This window comes from Kryptolebias marmoratus, linkage group LG4 (genome assembly GCF_001649575.2).
Source record: "Kryptolebias marmoratus isolate JLee-2015 linkage group LG4, ASM164957v2, whole genome shotgun sequence".
Classification (NCBI taxonomy): Eukaryota; Metazoa; Chordata; class Actinopteri; order Cyprinodontiformes; family Rivulidae; genus Kryptolebias; species Kryptolebias marmoratus.
The window spans coordinates 12,908,203-12,931,995 of record NC_051433.1 but is presented as its reverse complement, the minus strand read 5'-3'; the positions used below and the strand labels follow the sequence as shown (position 1 = coordinate 12,931,995).

The 23,793-nt window shown below is 37.5% G+C and overlaps 1 protein-coding gene across 3 annotated transcripts in view; it reads right to left on the bottom strand.

Annotated features, from left to right (window-relative positions):
- bsnb (bassoon (presynaptic cytomatrix protein) b) overlaps positions 1-23,793 on the bottom strand; it is a 73,401-nt gene that overhangs the window by 18,914 nt on the left and 30,694 nt on the right. For 2 of the 3 annotated variants that reach the window (XM_017435455.3, XM_017435456.3), the window contains exon 4: positions 208-990. In XM_017435455.3, coding sequence (XP_017290944.1) covers positions 208-990 — 783 coding nt within the window. The remainder of the gene's footprint in view (positions 1-207; positions 991-23,793) is intronic. The other variant, XM_017435457.3, reaches the window with a different exon arrangement.

Here is a 23,793-nt window from a genome sequence, read left to right as displayed (position 1 = left end):
GAAGATGATGAAGTGATCAGACAGATGACTATAAAAAAATGTACTGAAGAAAAAAAACCTGAATGGGCTCAGTATTGAAATACAGAGGACAACATTATGATTCTGAGAGATGGTTCTAGTTATTTAAATGAAGCAAAGTAAATCAAAATGGTGAATCGAGAGTAACAGGTGTAACAGGTGAAGGCGAAGAAGTTGCAGGTAGCTCACTTCATGGTGTCTTGACTTCTTTTCTTCTTCAGCTATCTTCATGTCTTTTGAAGTGTCAGTCTCTGATAATGCCTTCTTCTGTGAGGCTTTGGTGTCTTCTTTTAGAGTTTTAGATGCAGCTTTAGTCTTCTCCTGGCTTTGGGGCTGTTTGCGGGCCTGGATGTTACCTGTGGGTTTAGACTGAGCAGGAACCGTTTTTGAAGGGGCGGGGGTCTTAGTGTGGTTAGGAGCAGGTTTACCAGGGCCAGAAGAAGGCTTGGCACCAGAGGGATGAGAAGGGCCCTTAGTCTGAGCAGAGGGCTGAGCAGATCCTTTTGTCTGAGTCGGCCCTTTGGCCTGACTAGGGCCCTTCATTTGGTTAGCAGACTGTGTAGGTGCCTTACTCTGAGCATTTGGCTGGTTAGGACCTTTAGTTTGAGCAGGTCCCTTACTCTGAGATGATGGGTGTGCTTGACTCTTAGCTTGAGGGGGTGGCTGAGTCGACCCCTTGGTTTGAGGGGAAGTTTGGCTGAGCCCTTTTGGTTGAGGGCCAGGCCCTGCCTGTTTCACATTAGAGGGAGGGCCACTTACTTGGGGACCCGCTGATTTCTGTTGTTGCTGTTGAGGACCTGTGGTGTTAGGCCCTGAAAGTTGATTGGGTGCTTTCTGTTGAGGTGTTTGCTGTTTGGCTGGAGCAGATGATCGGGGAGATCCCATGGAAGGTCCCACAGGATCCGGAATATCTCCCAAGCTTCCCGATAGAGCCCTCTGTGTTTGGCAGTTTAGGCATAGCCATTCTTTCTTCTGAAAACAAGAACAGAGAATGGAAATCAGCACAGTTAAGACAAAAGACCATGCTTTATTACACAAAATATAAAAAGTATAATCATTTTTAATGCATTTCCATTGATATTTGCATCATCAACAATTTTTTTGAATGATATTCAGAATGATGGATTAGTAAAAGAACATGAAAATGTCTGTTATTTAGATTAAATCGATACAAATGCTGTTTTGATGTATCACTGACTCAGTAGGACCCATTCTGAACAACTGAGTATATGAAAGCCTGTTCAAACAAGGATTTTCATCTCTTGAAGAAGACTTAATCTTTTGACAGCACTAAGTATTCTCAAATAAAGTACACAGACAAGGAGTGTAGTGTGAATATAAATTAACACATTTGTTGAGAGGTAGAACAGTCAACAGTGAATATCAAATATCAACCCCTGGGTCAGGTACGACCCAAGAACTCATTCCATCAGGCCCACAAAGTGTTACATTATTAATAAATTACACTCAAATTGATACAGGAATAATTTGTGGGAAAGGTTAACTTCAGCAGTGTCTTAGCCATCCCGAGCTCCCATTAATGGCAAGTGATCAAATTTGCAAATGGTCCTCTAGTATTGCCATGCCAGAGTTGGGGCTGTTTAGTTTGTTGGGCTGCAAGAACAGTTTGTTACTCTGAGATATTAGATCTTCTTCCCAGGTAGGGCATGTTCTTTTATTCCTGCCAGTCTCAGCTGAAAGCAGGCATTTATTTGATGCCTACAACTAAGTTTAGACATCTTCAAAAACCTATTCGATTTTAGCCTAGACATCAATAAATAGTTTAGATGTTGTTTAGACATATTTTCAACCCAAAAATAAACTTTTTCGGGTAGTTTAACTCAAATTTTCCATATCAATTATTACATTTAGTTATTATATTTATTTCACATTATCTTCTTCATCTTTTATCTTACTTTTTAACACTTATTTTCATATTTAATAATTCTGCACTGTGACTCATTAGTCACAACAAAAACTTGTCAATCAAAAAATAAAAACAAAATTAGTCACTGAAATTGCCAAATAATGAAGTGTGAATTTAAACTCATCTGACAGTACATGTTAAAAAAATATATTAACCAAAGAAATTTGTTAGAACAATCCAATTAAAATGAATCAGACTCAATAAACATTTGGAAATGGCGCTAAAAGATTAGGTTAACCAGTTAAAACCAAATTGCTGTATCTTAAAAAAAAAAAGTCATAAAGTTGTGCAGCAATTTGTTCATGCTCATTTACCATGTTTTCTTTTCTTTATGACAGCAGAAATGTAAATAATTAAAACAAACTAACTATGATTATCAGAAATATGGCTAATCAAATTCTGGCATCTGCATAAAAAATGTATGTCTCTGCAAACAATTTTGTAGATCTATACCATTCATATGGCCCACTGCAAACCTTCTTGGTGCTTGAGAAATAAATTTGCCCTTCACAGTCATCCTTACAGAGATCTGAGTTTGGCTGTAGGTATAGATTCTGTCACTGCTCAAAAATCCAGAACAAAACCCATCAAAGACAGGATATTAACATAAACAGATTCAATTTCAGGTCAATGTAACAGATCGATGAAACTGCTTGCTGGAATGAAACGATTCTATTACAGGTTATGAAGGCTGAAAATAGAAGTGGGGGCAAGATGTTTGTAACGCAGCCTTCTGTTAATGACAATTATCTGTGCCTCAGGCTTGAAGACGGAGTGTTCTTGTGTCACAAACTTGTATAGCAAAACAAATAACCTCATAAAAACCTCAATTGTTAATTACCATCTGCTGAATAAATCATGTCTTTTATTGCTGTCATATTTCAAAAGCATAAATGCACAAGATTTAATGACAGACCCAATCATAACCATTAAATAAAAATAATTCAGGTGTTCAGCAATTGTATTAAAGGACATTTTTACTGCAAACAATCAAGATGCCAGAGAAAGCCTCAAATAAAAGATCGATTTAAAAAAAAGTACTGTTACAATACTTTATATTCCAACAAGCAAAAACAACCTGAACGTTTTTAAAGGAGTTTCTGTACTGACATTTCAAGCAAGATAAAGAGAAAGAAAGTGACAATCATTTAGTCAGCAAGGACCATTTTAACACCACAATGGAGGGAATTTAATCTCGACACTCTCTAATGATAAGGTCTTGGTCTAAGACACAGTCTGCTTTCTTTAGCGCCTCATTCTAAACCTGTATACAGACACTGATCTGCCTTTTCTCAGGGCTTTTTCTGCACTCTCGTTGACTCTCTGGCCATAATAATGAGTGGATAAAAAACATAACAAACATTGTTTACATATCTATCAAGTACCACTGATATGTGATGTTGTACAAGCATCAGATAAACCTACAGCTCAAATTAACTAAAGAGAAGACAAAAAATCAAAGTATTTATTGATTAAGACAGAAAACAGTAAGAAAATGACCATAGCCATTTAAGATATATTTCCAATCTTACTGCTAGAACTTTGTTTATTAAAGGAATATATAATGTTTAACAAAAAGGAAATTACTGTAAAATTTATATAATGCAACAAAACTTAACTCAAAAAGTAAGAAAATGTGTGTTTGGTCAATTATTTCTTTGTTGTAATAAAGCTTCTTGGCAATAAATCTTATATCGTTGGAAAGCCTGTTTATTTAAGCCTGTAATACACTGCAGCAAGAACTCAAATAGTCTAGTTTGATCCCTTTGGGACATTTTAAACACATTTTAAAGAAAATGGAGTCTTCATTTCAGACCTGTTCTTGGTTTTAGGTTTTGTCTGCTCCTTTTTAAATGTCAAGATCATGTTTTATGATTATTCTGTTATTTTTATGCAACTGATGTTCTGTGTTAGAGGTCTCTCTTGTAAATGAGACTATCGGTCTCAATGTGATTACCTGTCTAAAAATAATTACATAAATAATTTCCGCCTAAATTTGTTAGGAATTTGCCTTTGTGGGTTGAGAAGCAGAGTGGCGTTTTTGGGTCGCACCCATGGAAAACATGGAAAAACCAAATCTCTGCCAATGCCAACAGCAACAGTGAAGAAGTGTTGTTACAACAAAGAAATAATCAATCAAGCACAAATTTCTCTACTTTTTGTGCAGTGTTTACATAAATAAGCGGCTGGATAGTTTGGGGGGTTTTGGTTTTTTTTTGTTTGTTTTCACCTGCCGCCAAAATGCAAAGGTCGGAGATTATGTTTTTACCCATGTGTATGTGTGTGTGTACCTGCTGGTTTGCAAAATATGTCTTGAAACACTGGATGACATTTAATGGAACTTGCAGTAATTATTGGATGCATCTATAAATGATTTGAACTTTTGTATCCAATCCAATTCAAGATGGCCATTGCAGCTCATCAGAATTAGCCAGCACAAAAATGGATACAAATCAGTCAATTTAAAAGATATTGAGCTAAAATTTGTAGTGGTGGTAGCTGAAAGTAAACAATAACACGTCTTGTGATATTGTATAAGATTGCATATAATATTATTTTCAAATACTAATCGAAAACGGCTGCAGCTTCGTCATTTCTCAACAGAAGATGATCCTAGTTTAAAATTCTGGCATGAAAGGCCATATGCATTTCCTCAAGACATCCTAGGCCTTTTATTAGATATATGTTTTTTCTCTCTAGCTGGTGGATATTTAAGGCAGTCTGCTGCCTGTTGCAGAGCAGACACAATATTCAGACAACATGGTAAATTGAAGACTAGAATAGAAGTTCTCCAAAAAGAGCCATTGACTGCTAATCAATTTAGGACTAGTGAAAATGGTCAACATTTGCTGTTCTAGTAAGAAAGTTTTGCAAGTGATAGAGAATAATTACACAAACAGAACTGTAAACGGGTTGTGATTGATAGAGTACAATAGAACACATTAGAGTGGCACTGATACGGCAAACATTGCACCTCATAAAAACTCAATTAGGGCTCTTATGCAATGTGGGAGATAAATTATGCAACTCCTTCCCTTTAGTAATGATGCAATTTGAATCAGCATGCTGTAAAAAAACATGCATTTCTTCTTTGATAGCAATATAGGCAGAAACAACCCTTTTTTATGGAAGGAGATAATAGAAACCATGCAAACCATGGTGAATGTCTATGATGTTTTTATTGCACATTGCCAAAGGTAAAGGTGGAGCGGTAATGTCTTTGCCTGTGTTTGTGTGTTCGTTTGTCTGTACCATTAGCAAAATATCTTCTGAAGGACTGAACGGATTTTAATGAAAGTAATTATTGGATGTACAGTACATCTACAACTGATTAACTATTGGAGTCGACCCAATTCAAGAAAGTCGCCACAGATAATCAAACTTAGCCATTCACAATCTCATTTTAAAAGTTTAAAACTAAGCCAACAAAAAAGTGCCTATAAATAAGTGAAAGACATTGAGTTAAATTTTGGCATGGTAGTAACACAAAGTCCAAGTGCTAGGAGATCATGCGAGACCACACGGGATATTGAAATTTAGCAAGAAAGTCATGTGCTGAAAGTCATTTTCAAGGTTTGACCAAATGGCTTTAACTCTGTCATTTATATCTCAACATCTTAGTTTAAAACTCCAGCAGGAAATGTGGCGGGTGATATGCATCCCTTCAAAGAATGCCAGGCCTTTAATTTATGTATGCCTTCACCTGACAACCTGACAAACCCAAACCCAGAAGCCTGTCAAAACAAAACATGAAAATATGCATGCAGGGAAGACAGACATTCAAATCTATAACATGCTATTTTTTTGCTGATGCTATTTTTTCGTCCTGGGTAAAATCTTTCTTTTTGTGCCCAAAACTGTTGTCTCAAGTGAGACCATGAGGCGTGGATGGAGCCACTGGTTTGCCAAACAGACAGACTTGCTTTGTTTTCATACCTCTCAAGTGCTCTACTGAGAAGCTATATATAAACAGGTGCAGCACTTTCAGAACCAGCCATCTGTGCCGGTTCTTTTCATGACCAGCGACTGTGTGTTTGTGGACAGCTAGTACACTCGAGGGACCAGCAGATATTTACCGAAGCTGTGTAACAATATAGACACCAAAGACAAGCAAGTGTGTCTCCAATTTGTGCAATCATGCATGCATAGGATTTTCATCCATCATGTTTCATGTCTAAAATATACTAATCTAACAAATGCATGCAAATTAGACACTAATTAACTTTTATTTCTTTTTTTACTATGGAACATTTTTCTTCCTGCCATGTTGCCAAACTCCATTCTTTGCTCCTGAATCAGCATAACATGACTGTGTGGGTGCAAGGGAAAGAGAAGCAAGGCCAAACTGAAGCTGCAAGTAGCAAATTATTCATGTAGAGTGCTTTAGCTTGTACAGCAGTGAGCCATGTGGGCAGTGCTTCCCACCTCTACCCACACAGAGAGGAGAAAATCACGTCCCTAGAAAAGCCTAAGCCTTGGTTGCTTTAGAGAATCTTTCCCTGTCCTCTGAAAACACGCCGAACTGTGGCAAACTCCAGCAGCTCAGTGTACAACCTAAAGTGTACACACGTTGCACATCTTTGCTTGAAACTTTGGCAACAACTGTTAAGTGTCAGTACTGTCTATTCGCAAAATATCTCATGAATCACTAGATGGATTTTAGTGAAACTCACAGAAAGTAATCACTCAATGCACATCTACAGCTGAACAACTTTTGGAGTCACCCTAAATCAAGATAGCTACCACAGCTAAGTGACATTAGCCAATACAAAAAGGCTATAATTCAGTAAACATTGCAGATAATGCCCAAAACTTTGGTATGATAGCAACTGAAAGACTTTTACAACACACAATCTGAGCACTACACATCTCTCAATATAGTATTTCATCACATATAATGTCATTTACAAGGTGTGACCAAAATGCATATAACTTCATCCCCTCTAATCATAAAATGATCGTAGTTTAAAACTCTGGCATGATAGGCAGCAGACAATATGCTTTAATTTAACTCTGTACTGCAGTTTTGTTTTTTTGTGTGGCGCTCGTGTGTAACACTGCTGGTGCGATCATCTTGTTAAAGAATTGGTAACTTAATTAAATGACAGGAGGTTAACTTGTCTGCTCAGTTAAGCATGTACTTACCACGAGCAGCAACTCAGATGCAGCTGACAAGACCACACGTAATCTGCCATATACATCTGAGGCAACAGTTATGAACATTTACCCGTTATTTTATGCATTCCTCTTCGGAGCAGTTTGAAAGAACATGTGTTTTCGAGTCTCTACGGCTAAAGAAGTTACTACCATGAATCAGTTTGTTGGATTTCTCCCAAGTCTCAGCACATATAAATTTCACATTTGTCACTTTTCTCTTGAGTCAGCACCATAAGTCAGAGACAAAAAAAACAACAACTTTGTAGTTACGGCAACAACAACTGCAAAAACAGACTCTGTAAAGAGAAATAAATTGAAAATCCACACTGATATTTGAAAATACTTTGACACATTCCCAAATCCCAGTACAATACCCTCAAAACTGGAGACACAGAATCTTTCGGCCAATTACACATCAGAGTGCACAAACAGAAACTGGGACACATTTTCCAATCCTCAATACACTTCTACAAATAACACTGCTATGATAAGACACCCACAACAAAGTGTTTTTTTTTTTATTGTACTTTATCTATTTGATCTTCTTGGATGTTGTGTGAAGAGTTTACATGGCCCTGTGTAATTCCTGAAAAACAACAGCAAATGGCTTGTACATCTATTCAGGAGATTTAACATCACAACCTCCACCATCATGGTGGTCGAAGAGTTTCATCACCAAAACAGTGCAGCAGAGGCTAAAGTCTTTCATTGTGTTTTATGTACAAAAAAACACTTGGATTCTGTCTCCAGTGAAGCTGGGAGAGCAGTTAGTTTGTCAACTTTGTCCTGATAAACCGAGGTGAATACTGCAGACGTGCAGTAGAATGGGGTGATGCATGGCCCAATTGGTTCACAGCCATAAAAGCTGTCCTTTCACTTCAAAATAAGGAGAGACTAAACCACACGGAAAAGGTCAGAGAGATTGACCTCATTCTTGTAGATTGATCCCACTATAACAGAAGCTTCCAGAGACATTACAGCCCCGATCAATCACACAGCATACTGTATGTGTGCTTATGAGTGTGTGAAACCTAGGTGTGCATTTTAGGTTGTGTGCATTTCTGACTGAACATGTTTGTGCAGGTATTGTTTTGAATAAGTTTGTGTTGACATAAAGGAAAGTCTAATAATTGTTTCAAGTGCAATTTTTTCCAAAGCTTGGGGGGGGGGGTAAATTGTACTGTAATATATATATATGTATATATATATATATATATATATATATATATATATATATATATATATATATATATATATGTGTGTGTGTGTATGTGTGTGTGGGTGTGTGACCCTTTTAAATTTTTTTATTTTGGGGCCCCAATAAATGAATCTGATGCAAACCAAATGTAATACATACCAGTACTTATATCTACTTCCACACCTTGAGCTACTACTGAGATGTTAGAAGTCTACATCTGGCAAATAGACAAATTTTGGTAAACAGTAACAATGGAGAAGGCTGAAGTGGTCAAACCCTTGCACCTGTAAGCAGTTGGCTGATTGACCCATCCATCTGATCTGTGCAAAAGGCAGTGAAACTGAACTTTAGACAGAAGACAGCAGCAAGTTAGGCACACTTAACAAAGTCTAAGTTGAAACAAGTCTATTTTATAGAATATAGTTTTGTATATTAGCATCTGTCCAACACACAGTAGGTGGTGGTATGCACTTTAAGCTGGTACTGTAATCTGGTATTAAACATAAAGAAGAAGAAGAAACAAGTCAAGTGCAAGTTTCAAGATGTCTCTTTCAACCCCAAAATAATGACAAGTTGATTTAGAAAATCAACAGTTTCAGAGTGAATTGTCTGAAAATGTATTTAGATTTTGTTGAATTTATCAGTAAACCAGTGTTTACTGTGCAACAAAAGATTTGCTTTTATTAAAATATAGAAATAGAGAACACACTTCAAGTTAAATCATGTTAAATTTTCCAGAAGAATATAAACAACGGAGAGGTAAAGTACAGAGGTTGCAGTAAAGAGTTGTCACGTAATTCAGTCAGTAGCTTGGACATAAACCAGACAAAATCAAGTTTTTTCTGAGGTGAAACTGAGACCCTGCATTCCTGCTGTATTTAATGATGCCGAGGTTTGAAGAAAAAGTTTTACAAATAATTGTCTGTTGCTCACAACTCCCAGTTTTTGGCCCACTTGCAGCTAAAAGTTGAATAGCCCTGGCCTGTAGAGTGACTACTGTTTAAAAGTGGAGCTAAGATTTGTGTCACCAATAAAGCATTCGACAAAATGTTAAATAAGGCTATATTTTCCCCTCTGCTGCTGGGTCATGTTGCTGCATAATGACCTGAAAAGTGTAAAAGTCTTTTACAGACTGTTATAATGTCACAGTGAGCTGGCCTTTGGTCTTTTGGGTATAAACTGTGATGAACTGTAATATTTTATTTCTTTTTATTTTATCCTTTGAAATCTGAGTCAAACGTTCTTCTAACTCCCATATAAATTCTTGAGTTTTGTGAGATGACACAGGCCTTGTCCTACAGTAACTTCTAGTCAGCAGATCCCTGAGTCGATGGTTTTGGCAAATTTAAAGAAAAACAAAAATCCTCCAGACATTCTAAAGTGCAGAATTTCACTATCATGAAACACGCAACCAGAAAACACTCTGACCATTGATGCTGCTGGTGCAAAGACATAAAACTGATTTAGAATAAACTCAGTGGTTGCAGAAACCAGCAGCATGTAATCACACAGTAAATAATTTACACATCCTGCAGATAATTCGAAGATGTGTATGAATCCTCTTGGCAAATTACAGTAAAACATTCATTAAGGTCTTAGCTTTCAGGTGTTTGAAATGGAAAATCACCTAGATGCCCTGATTAATATTCTGCTAAAAGTGAAAAGCACTCTACATTTTATTTTAATAAGCCCACCCCTACTGTCTTAGATGATACTAAACCAACGATGCAGCGATGATGCTCCTGCAAAATATTGTAGCAAGAAAGCTCAATGGGAGAAAAATGCGGTGTAAAACTGAAAACCAATAACAGGAGTTCATCAACTGTGATTCTGCTGAATCAGACAGTCCTGTTTTGATCTGAGCCGAGCTCTGAAATAAAAACTTTTCTCTGTAAAAGCTGCATTATTGTTACCTGCTAGTAAATAAATTGGGCCACTGGTTTAGTTTTAGTGTTGCTTGATAATAAACATGTAGAGTGTACAAGGGGTTGTTCTTCGTTTTCTCTTTTCTTTCTTCGTCCTTCCCTCTCTTAAAAAATGTTTGCTAACAAAGTGCTGATGAAAGTAATTAGAGTGAAACAAAAAAAGCATGAGGCAGAAAAAAAATCCCAGCAGGACTGCAGGGGGGAACTGAATCTAATGACAATTCCCACTGACATGTTAATAATGAAAACAGTTAAGAGTTATTGATTTGAATTGATTTTCATGTAAATCCATATCTATTTTTCCCTTTTTCTAAAACATTATCTTCAGAATTTAAGTTTTTCCTTATAATGTGATCAATAACTGTAGCGTAGTGAAAATATATGAATGAGGAAAAACAACTTAATAGGACAAAACATTATAGGTTTGCATTTTGTTTCAGGAAAACCAATATTTAGTCTTGTGCGTCTATTTATTTTCTTTATTTTGAACAATGATAAAGTAAATATTGTTTGTGCTTTGCATTCATTTTCAGTTCGCAATGGACCATTTACTGCCTGAGCTGGCTAAAACTATTCAAAGTTTCTGCTTAGAGTATAAAAGCAGACTTTTACAGCAAAATTCCTACTGATATACAAAACTGCTGCTTAGATGGTTCTTATCCACAAGCAAAAACACCACGGTTACACTGTGCTCCTCTGTGTTTTCTTATAATGCCCCTTTTTTATTGCATCTTACCACATTGAACTGACGATATGTGTGCAAATACACACCAGGGAACAAGTCATACTGAAGTTTATTAATTGCACTGGAATGTTTTGTTTCTACTAACAAAAACTTAATCTTGAATGCCTCACTTGAGTCTGCAATTACAAAAAAAGCAGTTAAAGTAGTCTCTTTTTTTCTGTTCAAGGCTTAAGTGGGAGATCTAATCAAAATGATGTTTAAAAATATTTTTTCTTCTCATCATAAAAAACAAAACGTAATGTAAAGTTAAAAAAAGTCAATTAAAAGAGACCTCTAAGTCCAAAGTGCTTGTTAATTAGATTGTAGAACATTTTACCACATCCTACCCATGGGGGGAGCCAGAGAGCACAGTTTCATGGAGCGGTATGAAGCCCTGTGGGAGCACACACACCCACACATGAACACGCAGATCCGAAAAACAAACACCGCTCTCACAAAGTTAGATTCAAGCTTCCAGCTAAATATTGCACATGGACTAGACTGCATATCTAACATTTTAAATTTGATTTCAGCTCTAAATCTCTGCACAGCTGGTGGTGACAGTGACATACCTCTGTCCCACTTTTAATGGTGACATACACACACACCAGTATGTTTTTATTGCAGGTTGAAAAAGTATAGGAACACATGTGTAAGCAGCACTGTGTGCAAGCTACACAACCTGAGTATTACCCTCTTACTGTCAGCCTACTCACAGCGAGAGTCAGTCCTCCACATGGTGCCTCTGCCAGGACCTGACAACAAGCTGTGAGCAAGAAATGTCAGCCATCATTAAATGCAGTCACAGACCTCACTGAGATATAGCATTTTAGGTGCTCATTACCTGGAGGGAAAGGAAGGTCCTTTCACCTGTTTGAGGTAGACTGAGGTAGACACATTGCCAGATTTAAATGTTATAATGTTGAAATACTGTAGTGGCTAAAATGTCGGTGGAGGATAAAGCATTACTTTTTTTTTTTGTATGTGTAAGGAAAAAAGGCACATAAATTATAGCAGTGGGTTTATACCACAAAAAAAAAAAAACTTAAGAGCAAGAAGCATGACAGTTTCTGTTTGCATAGTAAAATGAAACATTTGCAGCAGAACAGTCACGCATCATGAGTAATCCTCTGCTGCCAAATTCTATTTCAAACTATCAAACTTTGTCGGTTCTTCCTATTCTTGCATTTGTCATGTTCCTAAAATAAATTAACAGTAGCCTTCAACTTTGATCATTTCATTACCGGAGTATAAATCGTCTCTGACACAGACGAAACAAAAACAGATGCCACGTCAACCTTTAACGTAACAACAAAGAACAGCAACAGGACTTTGTAACAACAAAGGCCGAAATCATCATAATAACCCTTCGAGTTTTGTTCCTCACAGAGATTAATGAAGCAAACGACAGAGGAGGTCATAATTAATTCGTAACAAGTGAAGGTCAGGGGAGCAGTGGGTCACTGTGAATTATTAACTAGCACATGCACATGATTGTGCTACCAAGCAGGTGTGAACAGGGTGAGCTTTGGGTGAGTGTGGAAATATGTCACCCAGTTTGTTGGCCAGACATGCCCTGACATTCTTGTTCAAACCAGAACAGAAGTGATAATAATGTACACACACTGCAGATGCATATGCATACACACAAAAATGGAAAACTCAAGCTTATTTAATCTGATTTAGCTATGATTAACCGCACGTGACACCACTGAAGGAGCACTGAGATTATCAATCTCAAATCATCAGGGCAGAGTTTTGTGCTCGAGGCCTTTTAGAGCTCTTTAAACTACCGTTTCTATTTATATTAAGCACAGCTTAAATGAACAGTAGTTTAAGACTACAAAGTGCGCAGTGGGAGGTGTGACTGAGCACATGTCCCAGTCGTGAGCCAGGCCAAACCAGTGACAGGTCAGTAAGAGTCAGCAGGTATATAGGTCAATCCCCTGGGACTCCTTCAATGGGGACACGTGGTGAGGCCTCTGGATTAGAGAGGAAATGAAGGATCATCCAGTGAGCAAGCAGGACTGGAATATAGTCACAGCCACTTATGTAAAGTCCAGCAAAGAATTCAATCTTAAAATAGATTTAGAATACAATGACAAGGCAATGCCAAGAGGTTTTGCATGGGCAAAACTACAGTATATACATCTTTATAGTACAATGTTAGGATTCCACTTCCTCTATATCAGGGGTCATAATATATAAAAGCCTTTGCAATATTAATAGGTATATGACAGCTAAAAAACAATTTTATTTGTGATCAATAAGATGATTTTTTTAAAATATTAAACCTTTAAGAATAGCGTAAGGTGGGGTTATCAATCAAACGTTACAAACAGTAATAAGAAATTATTACATAACTAGGCCCTTAAAGCCATATCTACCCTTCTTTATTATCTATACAAGCACAGTGCACTATGAAAACAAATTACCAAGGTGTGCACTGTACAAGATTAGTGGTGTCCGAAACAGCGGCGCTCTACACGTGATATGTGTGAGTGTGTGCGTGTGAATAAGACTCACAGTCTCTCCTGCAGAGTGTGTTGCTGCAGGTCAGCAATGTGTCATCAGCCATTAAATGTGTGGGCCTCTGCTGTCCCTTCGGGGGCAGAGTAACACTGGCTCAGGTCATGTTTCCTGCTCTTTATTTACATATTGTGTCTGTTTCGGTTTGTTTCAGCGTGGGCTACAGGTTTGCCCAGCGAACACATGTGGACTGTTCTGGTTGGAGTAAATGTCTTGGCTGTGTACTGAGATTTCTATTATTAATAGAACCATTTGAAACACTCCAAAACAGCCATGAAATTTAATTAAAAAAACCTTTTTGGTCAGTAATTACAGAATATCGTAAAAGAGAAACAGCATAAATTAGTATTTTTTGAGACATTACCATGAATAGTTTTCAATATTACTAAGTCTTTCACCTCTTGGCTCAAACAGCAGCATTTGACACACTACACAATATGACATTGAAAAAAAACTAATTGCACAGATCGTCTTGTGATAAAACCTATGCATGTTAGGTAACCTTTTCTATGGCATTACCTCTCATCTAAACGGTATCACAAAGACCAAACAATTGTTTCTATTTTTAAAAAAATGTGTATGGTAATAATCCTAATCCATTGCCTCTATCACAGCTAGATATATCTTAACTATTGCTCCAAGGTGTAAAAATCTTTCTCAGATGTGAGGAACAACCCAATATTCTCTTGACTTTGAAGACTTGAATTACATCATTCAAATGATGCTTTAAACTGCTCTGTAGGCAAAGTGTTGGATTTCACTGTTTACTTTTTAAAGCTTTTTAGGTCAGCTCTGCTAATTTGCCTAAACAATATTCAGGAAGCCAATCACAATCTCATTTTCAAAGTTTAAAAGCATCTTTTAGCAACAGCACAAAGCTTCAGTGAATCCATCTCCCTTCATTGGTCAAACTGTCTGATGCAGTCATTATCATAAAAAGTATTTTAATATCTTGTTTTTATGTTCTTCTTCACTGTGCAGTTTTATTGCCTGATTCATCTGATTCATTGACTGATCTCCATCTTTGCAGACTTCAATCAGCTTGCAGACTTAATGTCAGTAAGATAATTAAACATAGACTTGGTGTGTGGCTAAATAATATTAAGTCAGGCGTATGCACCAGTTGATAACATTTCAGTCTATCTGCAATGCCATACAGAGGATGAGTGACGCCATAAAAATGAAAGACTCAGATGTGAATTTTGCATGACTCAGCCAAGACGAAATCATAATACAGATAGTGTCAGAAACAAAAGTCTAAAGAAAAATCTGTTTTATTTGATGGTAATGAAGCTGCAGCCAAACAAATCTTTTTAACACTGCAAGCCATGCCTGGACAAGTCCTGCGTCTCATCTTGTCACATATGTCTGTCTCTGGAACAGGCTAATCAGCCTGTCTACTATGCCCTGTCTCATTTTAGATGAGTTTATAGTAGTCTGGCCTGGCATAGCTGCAACTAGGAACCAAGAAAAACACAATTTACAAACCTCACATTAAACTTTCAAACCAATTAATCAAGCTGTAATTTACCACTAGACTGTAGTAAAATGACAACTTTAAAACAACCAGTCTGCTCACCTCACAGTACTTTTACAGACAGGTTTCTTTTTACACACATGCATATTTAAATTGGAGCTTAAAGGACAGTCTAAACCCACTAACTATCTAATGACAACCTATCTGTAAGCTGCATGTCAATGATATGAAACACCATGAGAAATAAACCTCAACGACCACTACAAATAAACATTACCATAAACATAATGAGACAAATAAAAAACTACTTTCAGTTATATGATAGATATTCAAGCAATTTTGGAAGGTACTGACAAACCCACATTAAATATATATTCATTCATTTTTTTGAACTGAATAAATGCATTTCGTCATGTAGATTTGTAAAAAATGACATCCGATGATCAGTTAACGTTTGGGGTACATCTCAATAATCTTTTCAAAGACACAAATGCACTGAAAGCCTTTCATGTGTTGGTTGGTGAATGAATGTTTGCTAAAAGTGAAGGAAAACAGATGTGACTAAGTGCATCTATGTGGGCTGGAGGTGGAGGAGCAGTGCCTTCACTAATGGAGGAAGTGGGAAGACCATCTCCCTGACTGAATGTAATGATCATCCACTGCTTTTCTAGTCGATGCTACTGCTGTGAGGCTGCTGCTAAGGACAGCAGCTCAGACCCTCACCAGCTGATCTGATCATCTCCAGATCTGCCTGACAGCTGCAGCACTGAGATTACCAAGGGGTTAAATGTTATATCTGAGTGATCAGTGAGCTTTATCTCTTTCATTTCGTCTCTCGATTTTCCAGCTCTCTTGCATTAAAGCTCTCACTCTGCCTGAATGTGTTTTTGTGTTTCCTGACATACAACTACATGTCTATAATCTCACTTATGTCTCAGCAGCCTTTTAGTATTTGCAGAGCACGTTCAACTGACCCACTCCTTCCTTTCTAATACCAGCATTAGGGAGTAGCTGCATGCCTGAGGAGCTACAAGGCCAAAAGAGGGCAGGAACACCAATGAGGCGGGTGAAGTGATGTGTTGAGACAGAAAGGCCCAGTTTTAGTGGTAGGAAGACTGCAACAGCCCATTTCTTTGACTCTGACAGGGAGGATGGACATTGCACTGCTAGGAGCCCCTGGAGCATCGCTAAAACTCATTAGCTAGCCACCAGGCCTTGAAGATGATGAGTTCTGAAGAGGTGTTTAAGCCTATGTTAAGGTCACTTGTAGGCCTCAAAGCACATTTTCTCATAAGGTGAGAGAGAGAGGACATTTAGAGAAACACAAAAGAAAAGATTTGCAGTGCCTTATGTGAACCCCATTTTCAAGAAACGTCTACACCACATCACTTTTGTATTAGATGCTTATTTACATACTTAGATTTTTATGTTTTTACACTAAAGCCTGTGTCAGTCTGTGGCAGAATAACTACTTAATAAAAAACTAATGTGATGTAAAAAAATCAATATAAAATAGTATTTGCTTAAATATCTATAACTATTTTTGTTTTTTCACACTCCATATCTTTTTGCATCAGCTTGTCACTTTGCCCAGAACCCCACATAAAAAAGCATACTATCCCTTTAAGACCAACTGTATGCAACTTAGTCTGAGCCTAAATCCTGATGCCTAAAACAAAAGTCCCAGAGAAGAGAGTGAGTGGCATTTAAGCCTCCAAACCAGCATGCCATCTGTGCTGGGTGCCACATAAGCTCAACAGGAAGCAGTCATTGCTGTACATCATTTTCCTGTCACACTGCAGCACATTCATACACTGAATGTTATTACCTGTACTGAGTAAAAGTCAAACTAAGCTTTTCTGCCTTATCAAAAACATATGATTGAGATAAAACGTTGGACTTTGCTCCCTTTAGTCTAGTTGAAGTTAATGTAGATATCCAACAAAGTCAAAATGACGCTGAATTCGTTTCATCATCCAACAAGGCTTACTATTCTCAGATGGCATGTATTTAGGTGGGTGGATCTTTACAGTGGTGTTTTGGGGCTAAGCATCATACTCAAGGGGCTCACTACACTTCCTGAACATGGATTAGTAACAATCAACAATTAGCTGCTTATGTTAAGCGCTCCATTCCCCTCTGCCCCCACCCACACTCATTTGTTCTTATATCCCCATGTGGTTGCCTCATTGACACAATGGATTCCCAAGCCTGATACCCTTAGTCCAATGTTTTGGACAGAAGACAACCTATGTTCAGACCTTAACCTACAAAACAAAAAAAAGGTTTAAAAATCCTTTATTTTGGAACATTTTGCAGTAAAACAGAAAAATAACAAAGGGCTGATGTGGGACTGGAAAGTCGGGAATGGTATGTGTTGGCCAGCGCATTGGCTTTGGCTCATTGCTTCAATCACCCCGCAGGGAGGGAGAGTCATCAGCAGAGATTTAACCACTTAAACCCAACCATAACCAGATTTTAACTCCTAATCTTGAAACAAAGTCTTAACCCTTAAACATATTTGTACCCACAGTTTTCTCTCCATGTTTACAAGAAGCCACCATATGTCGCCGTCGTTGTGAGATTTTGGACGCCATTGTGGTATAACAAGTACACACACACACGCTTTATCTTTTTGCCAATGTCACTTCCTATAAATGCTCTGTCTACTTTGTACGGTGGCTAAATCAACACAGCACAAATAAAGAGGGCTAAGTACCCATGTTGCAATGTCAAATGCAGGTGATTCAGCCATTAGTAATAGCCAATTCAATCAATGTGTCAACAACAAGCAGTCTGCAACTACGACCCACAGACAGTGAGAAGAGGAATGTGAATAGAAGGGGAGAAAAAAAAAATCAGTGAAACGTGCAAAGTGAAGGAGAACGCATGAATGGATACATCATGAACTGGAGCAAGAGAGAAGAAAACAAAACAATCTGTGTCACATTTTAAAAATGGCATGTCATGGCAAAACTTTATCCCTCTGCCACAAAGAGAACTACTGTACAACACATTAAAGAAAGAACTAAAAAATATGATGCAAGACAGCAATAAAATATTTTATAGAAATCTAATTCTGACTTTTTTACTGAGGTCACAATACACCAGTTTATAAATATAAGTAAAACAAAAGCATCCATAAAATACACAGAATTTGTATCTGTGCATATGTTTATATGAAACATTCTTGAAAAATACACAACGCTATTGACATTTCAATATTATATTGCCTTATATGCAGGGGAAAAAAACAAAACAATCTCACTCTGATGGGTTATAAATTATTTAATCAAGACCCCTGGCACCACTTTACACAAGAAATGTATGCTTTAGCATCAGAATTCAGCACACTGGGTACACAGAGGAAAACATTGCATCATTATGCCACATGCCAAAACGACACTACAATGTATTGCTGCATGATAAGAAAAACTTGTAATGTGCAGTAATATTGTTTAATGCTGCAATGACAAATATTAATTGCAATAAACCTCATTATCATCCTTTTCTTCTGTCATCACTTTTAGCTAAATCAGGTTTGAGCATCAAGGTGTCAGGTTTAGGTGCAGACAGACTGTGGGCCCAGAAACAAACTGATATTTTATTTAACCAAAAACTCAAAAACCAAAAGCTTACGTGGCAGCAAAACCTGACACGCAACAGGAGACTAACTGGAGAACTAAGCACGAGCTTCAGATTATCACAAGAAGCAAAACAGAAGACAGGCAATGCTCACACAGCAAGGAGTGGAAAACCAAGGGAATATAAAGGCTGGATCTAATCAACAGAGTGAAAACACCTGACTTAATGATCAGGGCAGGTGAGAGAGGCGGGGCAGGTTACCGAGGAGCAGAAAACTGACTGGGGGAAACAACTTAACACAAGGATGACAAAGCACAGAATAAATATGATAAATGCAAGGATTCCCAAAAAATAAACAAAAATACCAATCTTGAAAGAAGGTCAGTAAGAGTCCATTGGATTGACCAAATATATTATTAACATACAGAATATGAACACATGGTACTAGAAATATAATGGCCTATGATTTATTGCAGACCAAGCAGCTCTTTGTAATATTCATGTTGTACTTACTGAAATTGCAATGACAATACATTTGCAAACTAATGTGCAGCCCTATTACAAAGTGGTGTGTTTTAAACTATTAAAAAAACTTAAATTGTTCTAGTGGCTAAACCCAATTTAAGAGCTAAAATGCCTAAAGCTTAATAGTTAATAAAAAACGAAAAGCCTTATGTAATAAAATAAGAAAGTTTTAAGGAAATAAAGCATTTCTAGTGTTTCTAAACTCTAGTCTCTTGTTTACAATCCTGTATTTTTCCACTAACCTCCCCCTCCCCCCTCGAGCCATCTTATGACAGCCCTGTTGATATTCATAAATAAATTTTATTTAATGGAGTTTGCTGTCAGAGTTTTATATTGTTGCAACTGATCCATTAGAGACAGAATATATGGACGCCTTTTGCAGAAGCACCAGATACTTTAACAGAAATGTTTAGGTTTAGGTTTTTTTTAAAGTATTTTGTAAAACGTATGTATTTTTAAATTTTGATTTCTGTGTATTTATATTTGCTGTATTTTCAGTATTTTCATATATATATATATATATATATATATTTCATTTTAGAACTATAATAATATAACCATTTAAAGAGTTCTTTGAAAAGCACCCAGTTTCTAGTCAGTTGTAAAATTGATCAAATAAAAATGCTTTTTTATTTCTCCCCCTCAAAAGATATTGGGTCCTTACATTGTGCTTCAGCAGTTTGTATGAGTAGTTTAAAGAAATATGGAAATAATAAAAGCAGTAACCAGCTGACTGGAACTGGATGGGTGCTTGACTCATGTGATGGTGCACCATCATCACTTTGGGAGCAGCCAGCCTGAGCGCGGCAGGCTTGGACGCCTGACGCTGCCAGCCATCTGGCTTTGTATGAGACTCCTGAGGGAGGGGAAGGCTAGTACCAACCTTCAGAAAACCTTTTCAGTATGTTTGAGAATGAGAGTCACATGTTCATCAGTATCGTGGGTGCATGTAAGAGCAGCAGCCGTGTTCTTGCAGGTCTGTGACACACTTGCAAATGCTGCATGTTCCACATATGTTCACTGTATACCTGCTGCGCCTTCAAGGGCACTGAGATTTTGAGCTCTTTAGCAGTCCTGGGTGAAAAAATATAGATTAAAAGTGGCAATCTGTGACTCAAAATGGCAGCAAAATGAACATCACACCATATGAGTAAGGGAATTTTTTTGCAGGTGAATGCTTTATGTGCAATTTTATCAGCAGCTCATGTGTGAAAAGCAAACATTTATTGCATTCTGTGTTTGAAGGCTTACAGTATAGAAACGAGCGGATACACCACACAGTTATTGCAGATGGTGTCACAGTCGGTTAAAAGAACTCTTTCTTAGAACAGCCTAATTGTTACTGCTTCTCCACAGAGGTGCATTTCACACAAATGGGCTTGTGTGCCTGCCTTTGTGTGCTATTATGTAGAGACTGTCCTGTGGGCACTTATCACAAACTGACAGAAAGTGAAACTGTGAGACATTCACTGATACATGTGTCATTGTCATTAAAGCTTATTTCTGATGCATATTATTTCTGGCACATCAAATGGTGACCATTAATGAGAGCCAGAATAGACCACAACTGAACTTTACTTTGCTGACACACAGCTTATGCAAACTCAAGTTTGTCTGATCTGCCCTAATGTTCCAGGAGATCAGAGAGTCTCATTAACCAGCAGGAAAGCCATGTTTAGGCCATAAATCAAAGAATCAAGTGTCTGTGCAAGCAGGGTATTTGAATTTCCTATAAATAATATTTGATCTTAATATTTGAAATGAACAAACTCATGCAGACTTTTGTACCGGCTTTGTGCCTTTCTCCTCTCACGTATATACTTACATGGGCATACAGCTTACACAAGCATCGACATTATGTGACACGAAGAATCAAACACAGTTCTTTCACTGCTCCATGCTGCATGAACTATTTATAATGTACACCTGAATCATTGATGAGCTATGTTTTCTGTTTCTCTACACCTTTCCTACAGCTGTGTGAAATGCTCAGTCCTTATTTATGACCCACTCAGGGCCTCCACCTCATTAGAAATGGTGGGCATGCTTCTATATCATAATAATAGGCACAGAGAATCACACCACAACGCCTGCCAAAGTGTGGGGACAAAGAAATTTAGCCATATAAGAAAACTGACAGGGGAAAAAAAATAATGTTTTATAGAGAGACTTCTGGGAACTGAGACATAATGCATTATAGCAACCAAACCTAATCCATGGCACACGTCTGGTGAATCAGCTTCGCCAGGTTGAGTAGAAAATGCTAGCTAAAGGCGAGACAGAAAAACAAAGCAATCCAGGAATGATGACTGACCATAAATCAGATAGAGCAGCAAACAGTAAAAACCCTTTATGTTGTATTTACAACTAAAGTCTGGGGAGATGATGATGCCACAAGTTTGTTTTTTATCTTCTTGAGAAGCATAATGGGGGAGTTAAAGTCCCAAAACAAGGACATCCTATTTACTCAGAGTCACACGTGACTTTCAGCACTAATTGATGTGAAATATTCTGCAATGTGACAAACAGTTGGCTTCCTCTCACTCATTATCTCTGATTCTCACTTTCTTCCTTCTCCCCGATCTTTCACCTCTTCCCTTCCTCTCCTCCTCCTCCTCCTCCGTTCTTCAACTCGTTCTCCCACAGACATCGGCGTCTCATCATCTCATCACAGACTAAAAAGAAAGCAGGCTATTTTTCTTATGATGCAGCTCAGCCTAATTCGCTCCAAATGAATTATGCATTGTGTGAGAACAAACGTGAAAGAAAGTGCTTTTTCATTCGTATTTCCAACACTTATTGGATTTTCACACACAACAAAACATTTCTTCAGACTGTGAGAGATTATTCCATAAAGGGAAGTCATGATCAATTATCAAAGCAGGTGATTTGTCCAGACACAGTACAGAACCTGAACTAATTTAATCAATATTATGTTTTTAGAGTTTTACATTCAGAAACATTTGTCTTAATATCAATGTAAAACAAAGCTATTTTATGAACCTTTAGCTCACATTTTTTTTTGTTTTTACTCTCATTTACATTAACTTGTCCCAGCAGACTGTTTTTCTTAGCTGTCAACACTGAAAAAGGACCTTGTTGAAAATAAATTATTTATTCTTATGGCAAGAAAAAACATCAATGGTTGAATAAATGAATAAACAAAAGCAGCATATAGAAGCAGCATTTTGAAAATATGCCTTTTTAATTAGGAAAAAGAACAAATCCTGAAAATAAACCTGGTGTTAACATATACTTGTTCTACTGACAACAAAATCCTAAAATGTACTATTTCTTCATGTGTAGCTAAAGTGAGCAATAAGCAAAGCTAATTTGGCATTCCTATAGTCAGTTCCAGTTTAAAAGAACTGATAGGATTGTATTTTAGTTATTTATTCTGGATTTTTAGTCACTGTTTGGGGAGGTTTCGGCACAAATAGCAGACCTCCAGACTAATGTATGAAGAAACATTGCACCTGCAGTGGTGATCCTCTTCCTTTTTCAAACAAGGTGCATGTTACAACTTGACTCTGGTGTGGAAAATTTAAATCTTACATGTGGTTACTTGCCAACGAAGTGTCACTTTTATAACATTTAAGACAGAACATGCCACAGCTCGGCTGGTGCGAAAAGGCCAAATCACTTCAGTTGTGAGCTGACGTGTGGCAGTGAAATCTGCATCGATCTGATGTGCAATGAAGCAAAATATGAAACATGAGGTGGACACTGATGGTATGATTGATACCACAAGAGCCAAAGACTGAAAAATCCACAACAGCTGCTCATCAACAGCTTCTGTCACTTTCATTTTTCTTGTCTCAGTGACTCGTAGCATAAGCAAACTAAAAGTCTGTGTTGTGTTGTGGATTTTAAATGAGCTATAAAATGGATTTTTTCCTTATTATTGAAACACTATTTTAACAGATTAGCAGAAAGAAATCTACAAGAAACAGCTCCAAACTCCTGAGATTTCTCCTCCTCTGCCGTTTTTTTTAAGCCAGTGTGACATGAAGTAATGTTGGTGCATTTTTTGCTCTGACAGCTTTGTCGCCATACCCATATTAAAATAGTGAGTACTAATTACAGTTAGCACAGAAACAATAAAAAAATACAAATACAAAGCACATGCAGAGAAACATGGCACTTTGGGGAGAATGAGAGAGGCTGAGGACGATGATTGTGCCAAAAAAGCTGTGGAAATTTCACTGAGCAACGAGCTTCAAAGCACAGAAAGCCTCACATTATGTTCTAAAGTTTATTGCCCACTCTTAAGTGACCAGCCACCCAGCTCCCACAGAATAATAACAAAAGCTATTTACAGGTTTGAATAGAATGCACCCATTGTTGAACTGACTTGCAAGGCCGAGCCTGTGGAGCAGAACCAAAACATACCCAAGAACTGCATCTGTCATGAAAACCGAACAACAGCGGTCTGAAAGTTTTTGGAGACTTTCAGTGTCTCAGCAGCCAAACATGAAAGGGGATGGCTGACAAACAAATTATCTCTGTTTCCATAGCGATCTATGAATGGTCTGTGCGAGTGGCTGTGACAACCAGATGCCTGGAAAGACAAGACTCTCCCATAAAAAGCTCGAGCTCTGCAGAAAGCCTGTTATTACTGCTATCATTCAATTGGACTTGATTTGCATAATTAAACTCTGTTATTGCTTGGCTCTGGAAGCTACTGAAAATCCCTGTTGTTGCCATCTAAACTCACACCATGACGCA